Source organism: Temnothorax nylanderi, unplaced genomic scaffold, assembly GCF_030848795.1.
Source record: "Temnothorax nylanderi isolate EJ_2023f unplaced genomic scaffold, tnyl_v1.0 TNYL_tig0139_pilon, whole genome shotgun sequence".
Lineage (NCBI taxonomy): Eukaryota > Metazoa > Arthropoda > Insecta > Hymenoptera > Formicidae > Temnothorax > Temnothorax nylanderi.
In genome coordinates, this window is record NW_027249201.1 from 207,842 (window position 1) to 223,320 (window position 15,479).

The 15,479-nt window shown below is 42.5% G+C and overlaps 1 protein-coding gene across 1 annotated transcript; it reads right to left on the reverse strand.

Moving 5' to 3' along the window:
• Positions 1-9,242: 9,242 nt before the first annotated feature.
• LOC139777121 (uncharacterized) lies at positions 9,243-13,682 on the reverse strand. Its single transcript, XM_071714319.1, has 4 exons — positions 13,256-13,682; positions 12,431-13,159; positions 12,244-12,380; positions 9,243-10,429 (listed from the first exon to the last, which is right to left on the reverse strand). Exons 1-4 carry the CDS (start codon positions 13,680-13,682, stop codon positions 9,428-9,430), a joined length of 2,295 nt encoding a protein of 764 aa, XP_071570420.1. The 3' UTR covers positions 9,243-9,427.
• Positions 13,683-15,479: the final 1,797 nt, after the last annotated feature.

Sequence of the window (15,479 nt, forward strand, 5' to 3'; positions counted from 1 at the left end):
TTATTATCGCGCTCGTGTATGATACTGTGAACTTTGCATATGGGATTATTTCTAAGGCAAAACCTAAAGGCGCCTAAAATTAACGGAGTAATTATCGAGGATTCTTGAAAATAGAGAAACCGTGTCGATTTCTGTCTCGGTAGTGGCTGGCGGTGCGGCGCGGGGTTGGCATCCTTTGCGGCGCGCAACCCCATCTCTCTCTTTCTCTCTCTCTTTCTCCCTCCCTCTCTGCCCCTCCGTCGTCGTAGCGCCTCGCTCGAAACCTCGTAAACCCGGGAACGACCAATTAAACGAAACGAGCAGCGCACTGATGCACTCTCCTCTGGCTGGTTGCCTGCCTGCTGGCATTACCTACAGGTTATACGACTCGCGGAATTACCCTCAAATTACACAGTTGTGTACCGATGTGTGCACTACCTCCCCCCCCCTCCCCTACGTTGCGCGGCTCTGTATACTTACAGCCGGATAACAACCGGCTGTGCTAGCGACGCCACCATTCGCTACGACCGGAGAAGAGAGCTATGTTCTCGCGCGCAGGCCTTCGTTCGCTCCCTATCGAAGCTGAACGAGGTAGCGGCGCGGGCGAGGGACCCTCGCGCAAACCTGACCAGAGGTATATACTTGACGAGGAGCAGTAGACTCGGTTGATGATCGGCTGGCAACTGAAGAAAGTGACGGTTATGAGGGGCGTTCACACGCGCGTTTGATTTGACTTAACCCGCTCTCGGAACGGCGTTCCGGGAACCTATAAACTCAGTAGTTGGCCCATCCGTTCGTGTTTCACTCCCCATTCCCTCTTCCCCTCGCGCGGAAACATTTCTTCGAGAGAGTTGCGTACCTTCGAAAAAACATCCGAGAACGCGGTGTGGCAGTTCTGCCTATCACGATACTTCGATCGAAGAAGTGATTCGGAGTGCTGAATGAAGTTACTCGGATATGGAAGTACGAAAAAAAAGGGCAGAATATACGAGCGTGATGGAATTTTATGTATCGTAATATCATTTGTCGCGCGTGATGATTTACTCCCCGCAAATGTTCGAAGATAAAAAATTATGCCCGGTAAATCTTCCTCGTATATCGCAACAGAGTCGTTAGATTACATCACAATTCCCTCTGGACAGAGTTATTAAGGGGCCATGCTCCCTGTCAAATTATCCGGATACTCTCCTCCTACTGTACGTCGTGTCGACGCCTATCACCCTAACACGCTCGGAGGGACCAGGTGCGAGCAAATAAAATGCTTGACAACATAATTAAGAATTGTATAAGCCGTGCTACGCCTACCGAATGAGATTTCATTTTTATAAAACTCTCAGCGGCCTCGTAAAGAGGTGGAACACGAGTTAAAAAATTCAGCGACACCATTTTGCGATCGACAAGCCAGTTAGCTCGCTATTATTTAACATCGGTGATGTGAAAAACATTCTACATCGCACATTCCTTTGCTTCCCAATCCGATTCGCTAATGAGGAGTAGCGCAGCTAAGATTGCGACGGTTTCAGTCCTCTTCGTTGCGTAACAAGACGAGTAGCCGACACACTGCCGCAGTTTTTTTTTATGAATTTCCTATTCCGCGAAGCGCCTCGCCGTGCCGAAAACCGATCCGCACGGTCGCCGCCGTCGAATACATTAGTGATTCCTAGTGGGCGACGCGCCGTAATGAATGTTTCCGGTGACAGCCGACAGCGGGGAATGCCTCCCGCGACAAACAATGCGGCTCTGTTCATCGGAGCCGCTTCCAACCCCGTGTCTCTGTGTGCGCATCGGTAACATTTCGCTGCTGCCGCGAGCGAGCGAGCAAGAGAGAGAGAGAGAGAGAGAGAGAGAGAGAGAGAGAGAGAGAGAGGGAAGGGGAGAGAAAGAGAGATAGAAGCCGTCACCACCCCGCTTGTCCGAAATTCATTCCTGCCATGCCCGATCCGGCCGATCGCTTTCTTCGTTCTTCGAGGAATGCCGCTCGTTCGATCGGATGCGCGAGTCTGGCGGATTATAGCTCGTCAGATTCTAGTCCCGACCATTTTGCGTCGCGAGACTTTCGGAAACTGGGTACGTTCCTCGCGTAGCACCCGAACAATTTGCAGATATTGGCAGTTACGGTTACGCGTTCAATTCTGGGACTCTCTGACGAGAGAAACGGTTACATCCAATTGACATCCATATTTCCGCTTTACGCGAGGTACACAGTCTATATATCTGAGGAAAATATAGTATCGACCCTCGATGATTTGTGCTACTCGTGATAGCAGAAAATATATATTTCAAAGCTGCGACCACCATGTTAGATCGCTTATCTAGAATTAATTAGTGTTAATTATAAATGATATATTTCGAAAAGAGAGAAAGCTTAATTTCTAAAGCGGAAAGTGCATTTTTATCTATTCGACCTCTCTTATCATATTCATTTAAAAGTAAATTTATATTAAACACGGCTAATTTCAGCTATCGGTTGGAATTATCACAGATGACATAAAATATATCGCCTCTACATGCAATCCCCGCTTATCGCTGTTGATAACGATGAACAAAAAATGTTACTTTCAACGGACGTCGCGCGACGAAAGACTCGACCGGAGTATCGTATGCCGTGGATAGATACGGAGCGGAACCCCAAAGTGACCGCTACATTGTGGGAGGTCTTAACATATCCAAGTCGAAAATTGGCCGATCTGTTAGCGATGCCGGTATGCATGCGTCCGAGAGATCGGGGGGGCGCGAAACTACACTCGTGGTCTTCGTTCCGCGTTGGACATGTGTGCTCACATTTCGAGCTCGGCCCCGGTAGATTCGATGTTGGAATGCAGGGCCACTTGTAGGGGGCCACCCAATGCCCGCGGAGAGTCCATTTCCATTGTTGGCGGCTGTATCGGTAGCCGGTGCCGCGAGAATTCCAGAGCTCCGTACGGAGATACGATTCGTTCGTGTCCCGCAGCGGCAACCGCCGTGCCGCTCGCATCGCTCGCATTATTTATACTGGTGATCCATAATATCGGTGGCGAAGGTATCCTAGAATGGGATTATGCACGAATCGACGGACCTTTATGTCCGGTGTACCCTAAACGCGGCCACGCGGTCGAATGATAAATTCTAACCCGTCGACTATAAACGACACAGCACCCGGACACACTTTAGTTTAGACTTGCATTCTAAAGGGTGCATCATCTCTAAGTTCTATAATTCATTCTTAACGTTATTGATGTAACAGTAGCGGAACTGTATGTCTAGATGATGGCAGAAAAACTGCTTTCATTTTGGACACACACAAAATTAATTTGATCCACATTTTTATTGTAGATTCGATGTGTCGTAAACAATGTAACATAGTTTTTGACATGTGCCGTAGTTTCTAATCTAAGTTATCAAAATTTTCATGTAAACTTCAAGGGACCATTGTACGTCACGTTTGATTTGCGCTTTATGAATTATTTAAATTGAAAAGTGCGGTTCAGTGCAACCGTGTGTGTGTGTACGAGGCTGAACCGAGAAGTTGATTTCCATTGTCGGTGGCTGAACAGCCCTCAAGAATTCCGAATCCGTGTACGGAGATTGAATTTGCGCCGCAGCGTTCCGCGTGATTCCTACCGTTTGCATTGCCCGCATTATTTGTACAGTGGACGGTAACCACTGCCGTTGCAATAAAGACGGTCCTGTATCGTTCATTGGATCTTGGAGCGTTTGCGTTTTAGACCACACAATGCGGGCCTGCGTTCTTGCATCTGGGGCTTAAATGATATGCCATGTGCGAAACAGTCGTGTTGCATCGAAAAGCAGTTTTAAGGCTCCTAGACTCTCGCCACGGTCATGTGAGATCGTGACGTCAGAGGCGAGAAATGACACGCTGAGAATTCTTGCGTGCAATTTCCAAATAAAAAAAATATTTGCATAAAATAACACTTCAGTTTACTTCAGCACAATTCAAAAATTATTCCGAAAACTATCCCTTTCTCTTGATAGTTAATAAATAGCCATAAAATAAATGTGATATGAAGCCTACATGATTAGGTTTCGTATCACATTCATTTTACTGTTTATTAACTATCAAGGGAAAAGGATAGTTTTCGGAACATTTTATAAGTGCACTACAGCGATCTGAAGTGATTTTTCATCCAAATATCTTTTTATTTGAAAATGATACGCAAGTGTGTCACTGCTTGCCTCTGAAGTCACGATCATCTAATATGGCCGCGGCGAGTACCCAGGAGCCTTAAGATGTGTTCCGATTATCATTCGAGGTAAAATATTACTAAATCTTGTTTCACCAAAATTTGGCACAGTTTTTCTTTACTTTTATATTGACTCGGTTTATTCTCGCCATCAAATGAGGAATCTATTATGAATTTCTTAACCCACGATGACTTCGATTTGATAATTAGTTTACGCTGACTTTATACATGTGTTTTTAACCTCTGACTTCATTTTTATCACTACTATTTATTGTTTTCAAACACGATATGACTCCTTAATTAACTACTGTGTTTACCATGTTTTTCTGTGATTTTCATGTTTACTGTGTTTATCATCGATGTTTATTTGACTTATCTCTGCGATTTTATCTTGTTATTCTCTATTATGTGTTCTTTGTTTAATTATTTAACTTGTTATATTTATTTTTGAAAAAATAAAATATTTATGGTTGAAGAAGACTCTGTGTAGATCAAAATAAAACGTCCCTATGTATATTTAAGGTAGTTCTGTCGGTGCACTATCAACTAAAAGTTTCGTCTGCAGTAGATAGGGAAATTCAACACTTATTCAATGCTACCGGAGCGACACTTTTGACTGAAACTGTACAGTCCGACCCTGCTCACATAGAAACAGCTCATGCATGAATACACCACTACCACACTTTAATGTTAGACCAATTGCACTTGAAAGAGGTTGGTTTATCAAGAAAAACAGTCTTGATAAACGAAAAAAAGCCGTTACCGCAATGTGCATAGCAAATGCTGCTAAACGTGAACAAATACCACATAAGCTCACTGAGAAATCACAAACATTTCAATTTGAAGGCAGACGTATTATTGATATGGGTTATGTTGCCGAACATTTAATGGCTGTAGTTCCGAAAAGCCCATACCTCTGATCGTTCTGAAATTTTGTATACTATTATATTTTGATATGCTAATTATGAATATGTCAATGAAAATTGGCGCAAAGGTCATTTTCTAGGTAAAAATTTAAAAAAAAATTTTTTGCATATTTTTTAATTATCTAAATAAATATACATTTTAGAACAAAAAGTTTCAAATAAAAATTGTATATCTCTTAAAAACGCAACTTTTATATTCTATACGCTATTACTGTAAAAGCAGTACTTAACGAGAAAAATATAATGTAAGAAAAAACGAGATAACAAAAAGTTATTAAGGCACGGGGAGGTGCAGGGGGGGGCGAAGCCCCCCCCCGCTCACGCTTAAAGCGAAATACATTTCCTAAACGGGCACGCCGAAGGCGTGTCCATGGGGGGTGGTGCGGGGGGAGGGCGAAGCCCCCCCCCCTGCCCACCCATCAACCCAACCCACACCACCAGGTGCATGGGGGGTGCGGGGGGGGGGGGCAAAGCCCCCCCGCCTACACTCCTAGGTTTGTTTCATATTATTTAGAAATACTTGAATAAATCTTAACGAGAAAAATATAATGTAAGAAAAAACGAGATAACAAGAAATTATTTTGTTTTATATTATTCAGAAATACTTGAATTATTTAATCTACAAGATATACAATTTTTATTTGAAACTTTTTGTTCTAAAATGTATATTTATTTAGATAATTAAAAAATATGCAAAAATTTCTTTTTTTATTTTTACCTAGAAAATGACCTTTGCGCCAATTTTCATTGACATATTCATAATTAGCATATCAAAATATAATAGTATACAAAATTTCAGAACGATCGGAGGTATGGGCTTTTCGGAACTTTATCCCATTTAACCCTTTGCGGCACAGCGGGATAGAATCTATCCCACCTAGATTACCACCATTTTTTCCGTTTTTAAGCCAGTTTTTAATCGATTTTTTCGGGTTTTTTTTGTAATTTCAATATCGTAACATGTCAGAGAATCTAAAATTACACGCAATTGGTGAATATTGTCACCGAATTTGTTGATATCAATAAACAAATGCTAAAAAATATCACTTTTTAAGCGAAAAATTCATTATTAGGAAAAGTATTTACCGAATTCATGTATAATATCATACATACGGGTTTTCGGGGTTGCTGATCACGAATATGACCTCAGATTTTCAAAATTCAAAATGGCGGATCCAATATGGCGGACCGAATTCGTAAAAAGTTTCTTGATCAAGCTGAAATTTGTTACTCGGGGGTTTTTAGGGTCGCTGATCACGAATATGGCCTCAGATTTTCAAAATTCAAAATGGCGGATCCAATATGGCGGACCAAATTTGTAAAAAGCTTTTTGCTCAAGCTGAAATTTGTTACTCGGGGGTTTTCGGGGTCGCTGATCACGAATATGACCTCAGATTTTCAAAATTTAAAATGGCGGATCCAATATGGCGGACCGAATTCGTAAAAATTTTTACCATAACCACCATTATTTTATGACATTGATCCGCTATATTGGATCCGCCATTTTGAATTTTGAAAATCTGAGGTCATATTCGTGATCAGCGACCCCGAAAACCCCCGAGTGACAAATTTCAACTTGAGCAAGAAACTTTTTACGAATTCGGTCCGCCATATTGGATCCGCCATTTTGAATTTTGAAAATCTGAGGTCATATTCGTGATCAGCGACCCCGAAAACCCCTGAGTAACAAATTTCAGCTGTTTTCCGTGTAAAGAAAAATGTATGCTTCAAAGGGTTAATATACATAAATATGTATTCTTTGTAAAGTGATATCTTTGAAACTAAACCGTGAAAAAATTTAATTTTTTTTTAGAATAATCCCACACTCATGTTTTATACCCTACTGTTTTTTTTATTAAAATCGTAAGATCCGTTCTATCGTTATATATTAAAATTTGATGAAAGTGCCATCCTTCTACGTGTTGTGTATAGGGCGCAGGCACAAAAAGTGCTATTTTTAATTAATAAACTAAACGGTGAATCAACTTCAAAATTTCGTAATCGATAGATATTAACTCCGTCTACAACATATTAAAATTTCAAAAAATTCGTAAGCAGAGTGAAAAACGACAGAACTACCTTAAGACATGTTAAATTAATTTTGTTTTTAAATTTAGCATCTCTCGAGTGCTCGTTTATTGGCCTTTGAACTTCTACATTGTTTTAAATCTCGTTTGTTATCGCGAGATTTCGGCAACTCTTTGTAACCAACTTTTAAAACTTTGTAACTTTATCAGGCAGATATTACGCTTATTTTTAGGCCTGATAAAGATTGTTGAAAAACGGATAGCTCTATATAAATTTAACAACGGAAAAATGCACGAGTAAAGTTTTCTCGAAAGTGTCGTAAATTTTCTTTGTTCAAACGGGAAACGATAAAACGTCGAACAATTCGTATTTATGATCATAAATGCGGGCTGTTAAATTTATTATATCTATTCTACACCCGTACCGCGCGCGTTTCGACGCAGCTCGAGAAAACATTCATCGGAGGGAACGTGGCCGAAACACGTGTCCGTCCTGCTCCGATCGTCATTGTACATCTGACCGCGGAGGAATGATCGCGAAAATCACGCCGTAATTTCGCTTCTCGCGCGCGAATCCTATGTTACGTTACGTTATGTCACGTCGCGTAATCTTACCGCAGGCAAACGTGTTAACAGGCGCGTGCACACAAGTCCGACGATAAACTCCAAGCGCCCGGTTTCATCGCTCGGTAAAGCGTCATTTAATTCACGTATATCCTCGTGAGCGGTATCGCGTTTGTTACACGATCAACGCCACGCAGCGCTACCAGGGGCGAATCCCGAGAAACGGCCCGGCTCGATCTGAACTCCGACCGACTTTCCGCGTTTTTACGCAACCCGAAAATCCATTGAAATCAAATATAGCGTGTCGTTTCTCGCTTTGTCGAATGTAAAACAGCTCGAACTGAAATACGAATTATCGATGATAAATTTTTTAGAGATCAGCACTATATGTTATCAATTCTTCAAGCAACTTGGGATTCGTAAAGATTGTCCATACACGTATACGTTGCACACTTGTACCTACATAATTCATTAGGAAAATAATAACGTGGTTAGCGCACGCGATTTCAGATACTCTCGACATTTGAGAGGAGAGATACTCTCCTTATTCGCACGAAGGGTGTTTCGAGAAACACTTGATAATCCGTGTATACGTCCGCGCCTGTAGCGGCTTCAGCTACGTGGCCCCGACGTCACGCCGCCATGAATGGCCTGAGATTCATGCCGACCTCGCGCTTGGATCATGTAGCGTTGGGGCCTTTAGAGAGTAGCGGAGAGTCGTTGATCAGAGGCGAGGTTATCTCTTGTCTCTACGAGAGAGGCGGCCGAATGAAAGGCACCGACAACGTCCAGCAGCGAGCCATACATCAACTCGCGGCCTGAGTAAATAAGCGGTGCCCTGCGCGACCCCCCGCCCGGCCCCTCGCTCGCTTGCTCGCTTCTCGACATAAGTCTCGTACGCGAAGCTGCCATGATAAGTGTCCCACGAAAAAGTCGATCGCTTGTTTTTTTATCGTTTTACCAAGTCTAATATCTCGCAAACACGACTCTCGCTTGACGTTGAGTGAATTATTAATATTATAAGTATATTTTTATATATTATATATTGTATTATATATTATATATATGTATTTTTTTATATTGTATATTTTAAATATATATAATAAAATATATAAAGGAGAGTAATATTTAAATTAGATTTTACATTTCAGCATCTTAAAGCTTAATTGTTAGATTGAACGAACTTACCTGTGAAGTTCGATCCTAATTATGCCCTGTGTCTCGTCCGGATGGAATAATTATGTAGTCGTGCTCCTGCACGCTTCCAGACAACAGCATTCAAAGAATTGCCCCAAAATAAAAAGCGCGCGCGTGCTCCTCAGCGCCCCCCGCACGGTTCGCGCCACCAGGCGCTGCGCGCGCCTTCGTTCTTCATAAGTTTAAAGAAGACAAATCGCGATATATTAGGGAGGGGAGAAAAATGGCAAGGGTGGGCGGCCATCCGGACGAGACACAGGGCATAATTAGGATCGAACTTCACAGGTAAGTTCGTTCAATCTAACAATTATGCCCAGTTGTCTCGTCCGGATGGAATAATTATGTAGCTGTTCAAAAAAGAATCGCGATTTGTTATCCAAATACTGTATTATAAAAATAATATTAATCACAAACTAGTGTTGATGACATAAGATGGGCAATGTATAGTTATATAAAGCAATTACATTAAGATACCGTAAGAAACTGTTTTTTTTTTTTTTTTTACTATTGACCTTATCCTTGGAATATGCGTAAGAGGATATACTTTAGACCTTTATGGTAAAAGAACCGCGTTACTGAAATCCTCTGGATTAATGATAGGCCTATTGTAAAAATTTGCGAAAACGCGGGACTCACCGGTCCAGCCTGCCGCACGCTTAATCAGGTCGAGCGAAACTCCCTTTTTTGCAGCTTTAGACGTTGACGCGTGACGGGTACTGTGAGCTGAGAAAATATTAGTATTTATTCCGCAATTGTCTAAGCTCTGTCGAATCCAACGGCTTACCGTTTGAGCCGTAATAGCTTTATATGGTTTAGTAAGAGAAATAAAAAGGAAATCGCATCCCGATGGTCGTAGCTCTTTGGTTTTATCTATGTAATATTCCGTTAGGCGAACGATACAGAGATTCTCGCGATCCTGGAAACGCGAAAAATAGAAAAGGGGTTGAGCGCGGTTCGGTGCTGAGGTTTTGATTCGGTCAGGAATCCGTATTATCATTTTGTCATTAATCGAGATCTGAGATATTCTAATGGAAGCGAGTGTTTGTGCGCGCTGGCCCGTGGCGAGAGCAAGAAGCAGAATTAGTTTCTTGGTAATGACATTCATAGAACATGAATCGTATGGATAAATAGAAGCTAATTTCACGATTACCGGAGCCGGATCCCAGACGTAGTCATAACGAGGTTGCGGCGGATTGCGTGCTGCAACGCCTTTGCAAAAGCGTTTAACCGCCGGATGTTGACCGATTTCGTTCTGAGAAATTAGCGAGATAGCCGACCTCATCGTATTTAGGCTCGAATAAGAGCCGGTAGGGTTGAGTTCTTGAGCTAGAAATTCTAGCATCTGAGGGACCGTGGGAGAGTATAAAGATAGCTGACGGCGGTGACAGAAGTTCCACCAAAGGTGAAGAGGGCGAGAGTATTGCTTGATCGTTGCTTCTGATAAAGAAGCTAGCATTGTTGGTATAGCTACTGATGGTATTAGACGGGCCCTGAAAGATTCCCTGATAACTTCCCGGCCACCAGGGAAAGAGTTTTCCACGCTGGATGATGGTTCCTGAAAGGTGAAGAAAGCAGAGTATAACTGGGGGGAAGAATTAATGGTTTCGATATTAAGAGACGTTGGAACAACGGAAACCATGCTTGAGAGGGCCACCAGGGCACCACCAAAGTTCCCTTTGCGCCCTCGTTCACTATCTTTCTCAATACGCGTGGTAACAAAATAAAGGGTGGAAAAGCATAAAAATTCAGTCCCTCCCATGAGAGGGTGAACGCATCTACTGCTAAAGATCCTGGATCTGGGAACCATGAAACGTAGGAATCGCACTTGGTATTGAGTAGAGACGCGAAGAGGTCTACGTCGAATGGACCAAAGGTTCTGGCCACTCGCTGAAAATTATAGTTGGACAGGGACCACTCGGTATCGGGGTCTGCGATTCGAGATTCAGCGTCGGCGATGGAGTTCTCAATAGAGGAGATATACGAGGCAAAAATGAAGATATTTCGATCCTCGCACCACCGCCAAATTTGTCTTGAAATTTCGGTAAGATGTGGAAATTGGATAGAACCAAACTTATTGACGTAGGCTAAAGCGGTTGTGTTGTCAATACGAAGCAGGATGTCACAATCGCAGAGGTCCGCTGCGAAGCAGCGTAGGGCGTAAAAGGCTGCTTTAAGTTCGAGTGCGTTAATGTGAAGAGCTCTATCGTCTGCCGACCACCAGCCGTGTGTACGCAGCTCGCCGCACGAGGCTCCCCAACCGTTCAAAGAGGCATCTGAAAAAATTTCTCTGATAAATCTGCCCGAACGAATCTGATTAGATTGATTGGGATTTGAGAATATTTTGATCCACCATGCAAAATCTGATTGGAGATATGATGGAATCTCCATAGTTGCTAAATAATTATCGTTGCTCTTATTGAGAGCCAAGAATTTTTCTCGTTCCAAATATTTCGTATATAGGAGTCCATATTGAACCGCTGGGCATACCGAAATGAGCGATCCGATCAGGCTAGCGAGTTCTTTAATAGAACATCTTGATTTGTGAGCCATATTTTTTGTTACTTGTAATAATTTCTCCCGACGGTGAGGAGGAATCGAAATTGATTGCTCGGTAGAATTAAAAATAAATCCTAAGAATTTCCGGGTATACGATGGTTCTAAACAGGACTTGGAATAATTTATCCTGAAGCCTAATGACAGCAGGAGGTTAATAGTCGTGGTAACATTGGCTCGGCATTCCTCTATGGATGAGCCGAGCAAAAGAAAATCATCCAGGTAAACGATAGATTGGAAACCTCTCTCGCGAAGGTAAGATATGACAGGTCGAAGGATTTTGGTGAATATATATGGGGCTGTCGAAAGGCCAAATGGTAATGCGGTAAATTCGTAAGTTACTCCGCGCCACTGGAAACGCAAGTATTTTCTGTGATTTTTGTCTATTGGAACCAGCAGGTAAGCGTCTTCCAGATCTAACGTAGCCATTAGCGATCTCGGTAGCATGAGGCGAATAACTGTCCGCCAATCTTCCAACTTAAAATGTGGCGGATCGATATACGTATTTAATTCACGTAGGTTTAGTATAAATCGCTTGCCACCTGATGATTTATCTATAAGAAAGAACGGGGATAAAAATTGTTCTGCGCAGGGTGCGACCGCTTCAATGGCTCCTTTATGCTGAAGGCGTTGAATTTCTAAATCACAGAATTTAGCATTGGCCTGCGAGAATTCCATCTCTTTCAAAGTTGCTCTCGGTGGAGGTAAAAGAGTAAAAGGGATGCGGTAGCCCTGTACAGCCTCCAATACTACTTGGTCGGTAGTAATATCCGCCCATTGTGACGAAAAGTTGCGGAGGCGCCCGGCGGTACTTACAGTATCTATCGATGGTATCGTGGCCGGGACCGAGAGTGAGAATGAGAGCGGGAGCGATGGTGACGGCTCCTGGAGTAAGGGGCTCCTGTTTGGCGAGCCGTTGATGGACGAACAGGAGCTTTCCGGTTTCCCGGAGGCTGCGATTTAGGCGTAGGAGGCTGAAAACGGCGCTGCGGCGCCTGCTGACGGACAGGTTGCAAAGTCTTCTTGCCCACCAGAGCTGATGATTTAGAAACGTCGCGCCCTGCTTTTTCACATGCCTGTGCTGCTTTAAGGGTCTCCGCGAAATTTTGACCAAACAAGAATTCGTCAATGGGTGCCGTTTCCGCGGCATTTTTCCCTATGATATTAAAAGAAGGCTTGGTGAACGCTCTTCTAGCTAGAGAAAGGCGAAAGTGATGGTCTGATAGTAAATGTATGCCCTCTGAGAAAAATGATAGGGCCGATCGAGCGTCGTCCTTAAGCTCGTGCAGAATTTCCGGCTTTAGTAGGATTGACATGCCGGAACCGAGTGCGTTGAGACAGGCACCTACTTGAGCCTGTGAGAGTGATTGATATTCGTCACGTTTGAGAACTGACGGAGTTAAGGCAGAGCGTAATTCCTTGTTGAGTTTTGGTGGAGCCAATGCCGCGAGGTCCGCCTTTGCTTCATATTTGGCAAGAAGGCTAGTACGTATATCATCCTTTAGGCCGACGCGGGCTTTAGTCTGAATCGAATTCAGGATAATCGGGTTCCAGGCCGACGAGGTGGACGGTGCCTGATCTCCTCCAAATAAATCTCTGGCTAGGGTATCTGACTCTGACAAGACCTCCGTGTCCTGAACATCCGGAATGACCGCGGAAGGAGGATCCGCAAAAGATACATTGCCAGGAGTTGTAGAGATAGCGTCGCCAACATTAGTGGGCGCTGGTGCCACTAGACAGAGAAAGCAAAGCAGAAGAAAACAGTCGGTTATGCCCACTCTTTGCCACACTATAAATGAAGAGAGTGTGGGTCAACAAGAGGACATACCTGGTACAACGCCCCGGTCGGTTTGTGCGACCGTCTGTTCTTCAGTGCTTGCTAATTGCTCTGAGGCAGGAGGTATGGTCTGAGAGACCGATAATACCTCGTTTACGGGCGCAATAGCCGTTGTGTGCGACCTAACCTCGGGAGCGGGATCTTGGAGGTTAGGCACGTCAGCTCGGTCGACGATAAGCTTACGGACCTGCTCAAGAATATGAAAGCAGCTGTCCCTGGAAAGAGAGCCTTGAACGGATGAATCCCTCGATGTCCCCCTGGTGTCCGCAGAATAGCTACGTGACCTTCCTCTACGTTGCGAGAGATCTCGAGATCGTCTCACGGGCGAATAGACACGCGAGCGATGCTTACGATGAGCTTTGTTTCCTTTCGAGCGTCTCGAGCGAGAGCTATCTTTCCTGTCTCTATGTTTCGGCATCCTAAACGAAGAAAATCCTGAGAAACGGAAAAGTGCGTGTTGTCTAGACAAACGAACAGAACACAATGAAGAACGAAGGCGCGCGCAGCGCCTGGTGGCGCGAACCGTGCGGGGGGCGCTGAGGAGCACGCGCGCGCTTTTTATTTTGGGGCAATTCTTTGAATGCTGTTGTCTGGAAGCGTGCAGGAGCACGACTACATAATTATTCCATCCGGACGAGACAACTGGGCATAATTATTAAATTACCTTCAAAGTGACCTATTACATTTTTAAATTCTGCCCAATAGACTTCTGGCAATCTCACAAAATGAATTCGGTATCTCATAATAGGAGACTTTCCTCTAATGTAATTTATACTATGTATAAATATTGTAATATGTATAATTATATATATACGTATAATCGGACATGCAATACAGAATCACGCACGCCACGTACTTTATTTACATGTCTTAATTGACGCCCGATTCAGCGCAATCGCATGCTACCCTATAATCACCCAACACCTGCCGCAATAGTAAATTATCGTCGTGAAAGGTTTATTTGTGTATTATATCGAGGATGGGTGGGAGGGGGAGGGGAACGAAAGTCGGCGGCTGTACATGCGTGTATGCGTGAGAGAATAAAAAAGAAATTCGTTAAAATATCGCGTACGCGATATAAATTGTTATTCCTTGTAATCAGTGAGTCCTGTATTTCTTTTCTCCATTAGCCACCGTCATTTTAATTACGTTCGTAATCGCTCTCCTTATTATTCTAATTATTATCGCCGTATTCGGAAATCGCGATCCCTGATATCCTATATTAGCGATCGATACGCGCGAGGATACAAATTCTTGCAATTTAATGAAAGATTAAAAATAATGTCATGTATGTATGCCGCGCAAATAACTCACGATGAGATAATCGATTCAAAATATTTGTCGCTGCATTCTGCGAAATTAATTATAGATCTGACTGGAGACAGAGATTGATATATAACATGCAATGTCAATTCTCGCTTTACGCACGTCGCATTTTTTAACGATCAAATTTTAATATCGATTTACATAAATAATAGTATCTCTCCATTAACCCGCGATAATTTATTACACGCTAGTCGGAATTCTTATGAATTTTTATTAATCTATTTTGATATATCGCAGATGTTTATCTCAATTGATTATACTGGAAATGTTTCATTATTTATGATAAATGACGGATCAAGAATTGCTTATGTTGATATTATGCCGCTTATCGAAGTTATTCTAATTTCTAATATACGTATTGTATTTTCACGTTCTTTGTCCTATGAACTCATTTCCATTCGCCAAAAGCCCCCGTTGATCCTAGGCTCACGAGTGACTTTGAAGCGAGATGATGGATATTGAATTGCTTAGTTTATTCAATTTCGTGAGTATATTGCAAAGTAAGCGCATCCCACGAGAAAACACCTTTTTCCCGTAACATTCTGAAGAAACTAATAACAGCGTCAGAGAGATGTCGTGGCCTTTGAACAATCGTGTCATCTGAGATTACGGTCCATTTCTATAAATCTAATAAAAAAAAAACTTTTAGGACAATATTTATACGATTCTCTTTTATTTTATAATATGCTGAATACTTTGTGAACAAATACGTTAAACAAGTTAAACAAACTAAGTTAAATAAATATATTTATAAATAGATCAATATGCACGCGGTTGCTCGTTTATTAATATATATTAATTATATTAATATATAAAGAGAATAAAGATATAAATATTTATATCTTTATTCTCATAAATTTTCTTATTTCCTGTTAATCTGTTATCACAT

What these genes read in the sequence shown, in the direction of transcription:
- LOC139777121 (XM_071714319.1), bottom strand. Translation starts at nt 13,682, where the DNA reads ATGCCGAAACATAGAGACAGGAAAGATAGCTCTCGCTCGAGACGCTCG. An exon ending in GAAGACTTTGCAACCTGTCC is followed by an intron (nt 12,381 to 12,430) that starts GTCAGCAGGCGC and finishes CCTAAATCGCAG; the next exon opens with CCTCCGGGAAACCGGAAAGC. An exon ending in CGATACCATCGATAGATACT is followed by an intron (nt 10,430 to 12,243) that starts GTAAGTACCGCC and finishes TTCACCTTTCAG; the next exon opens with GAACCATCATCCAGCGTGGA.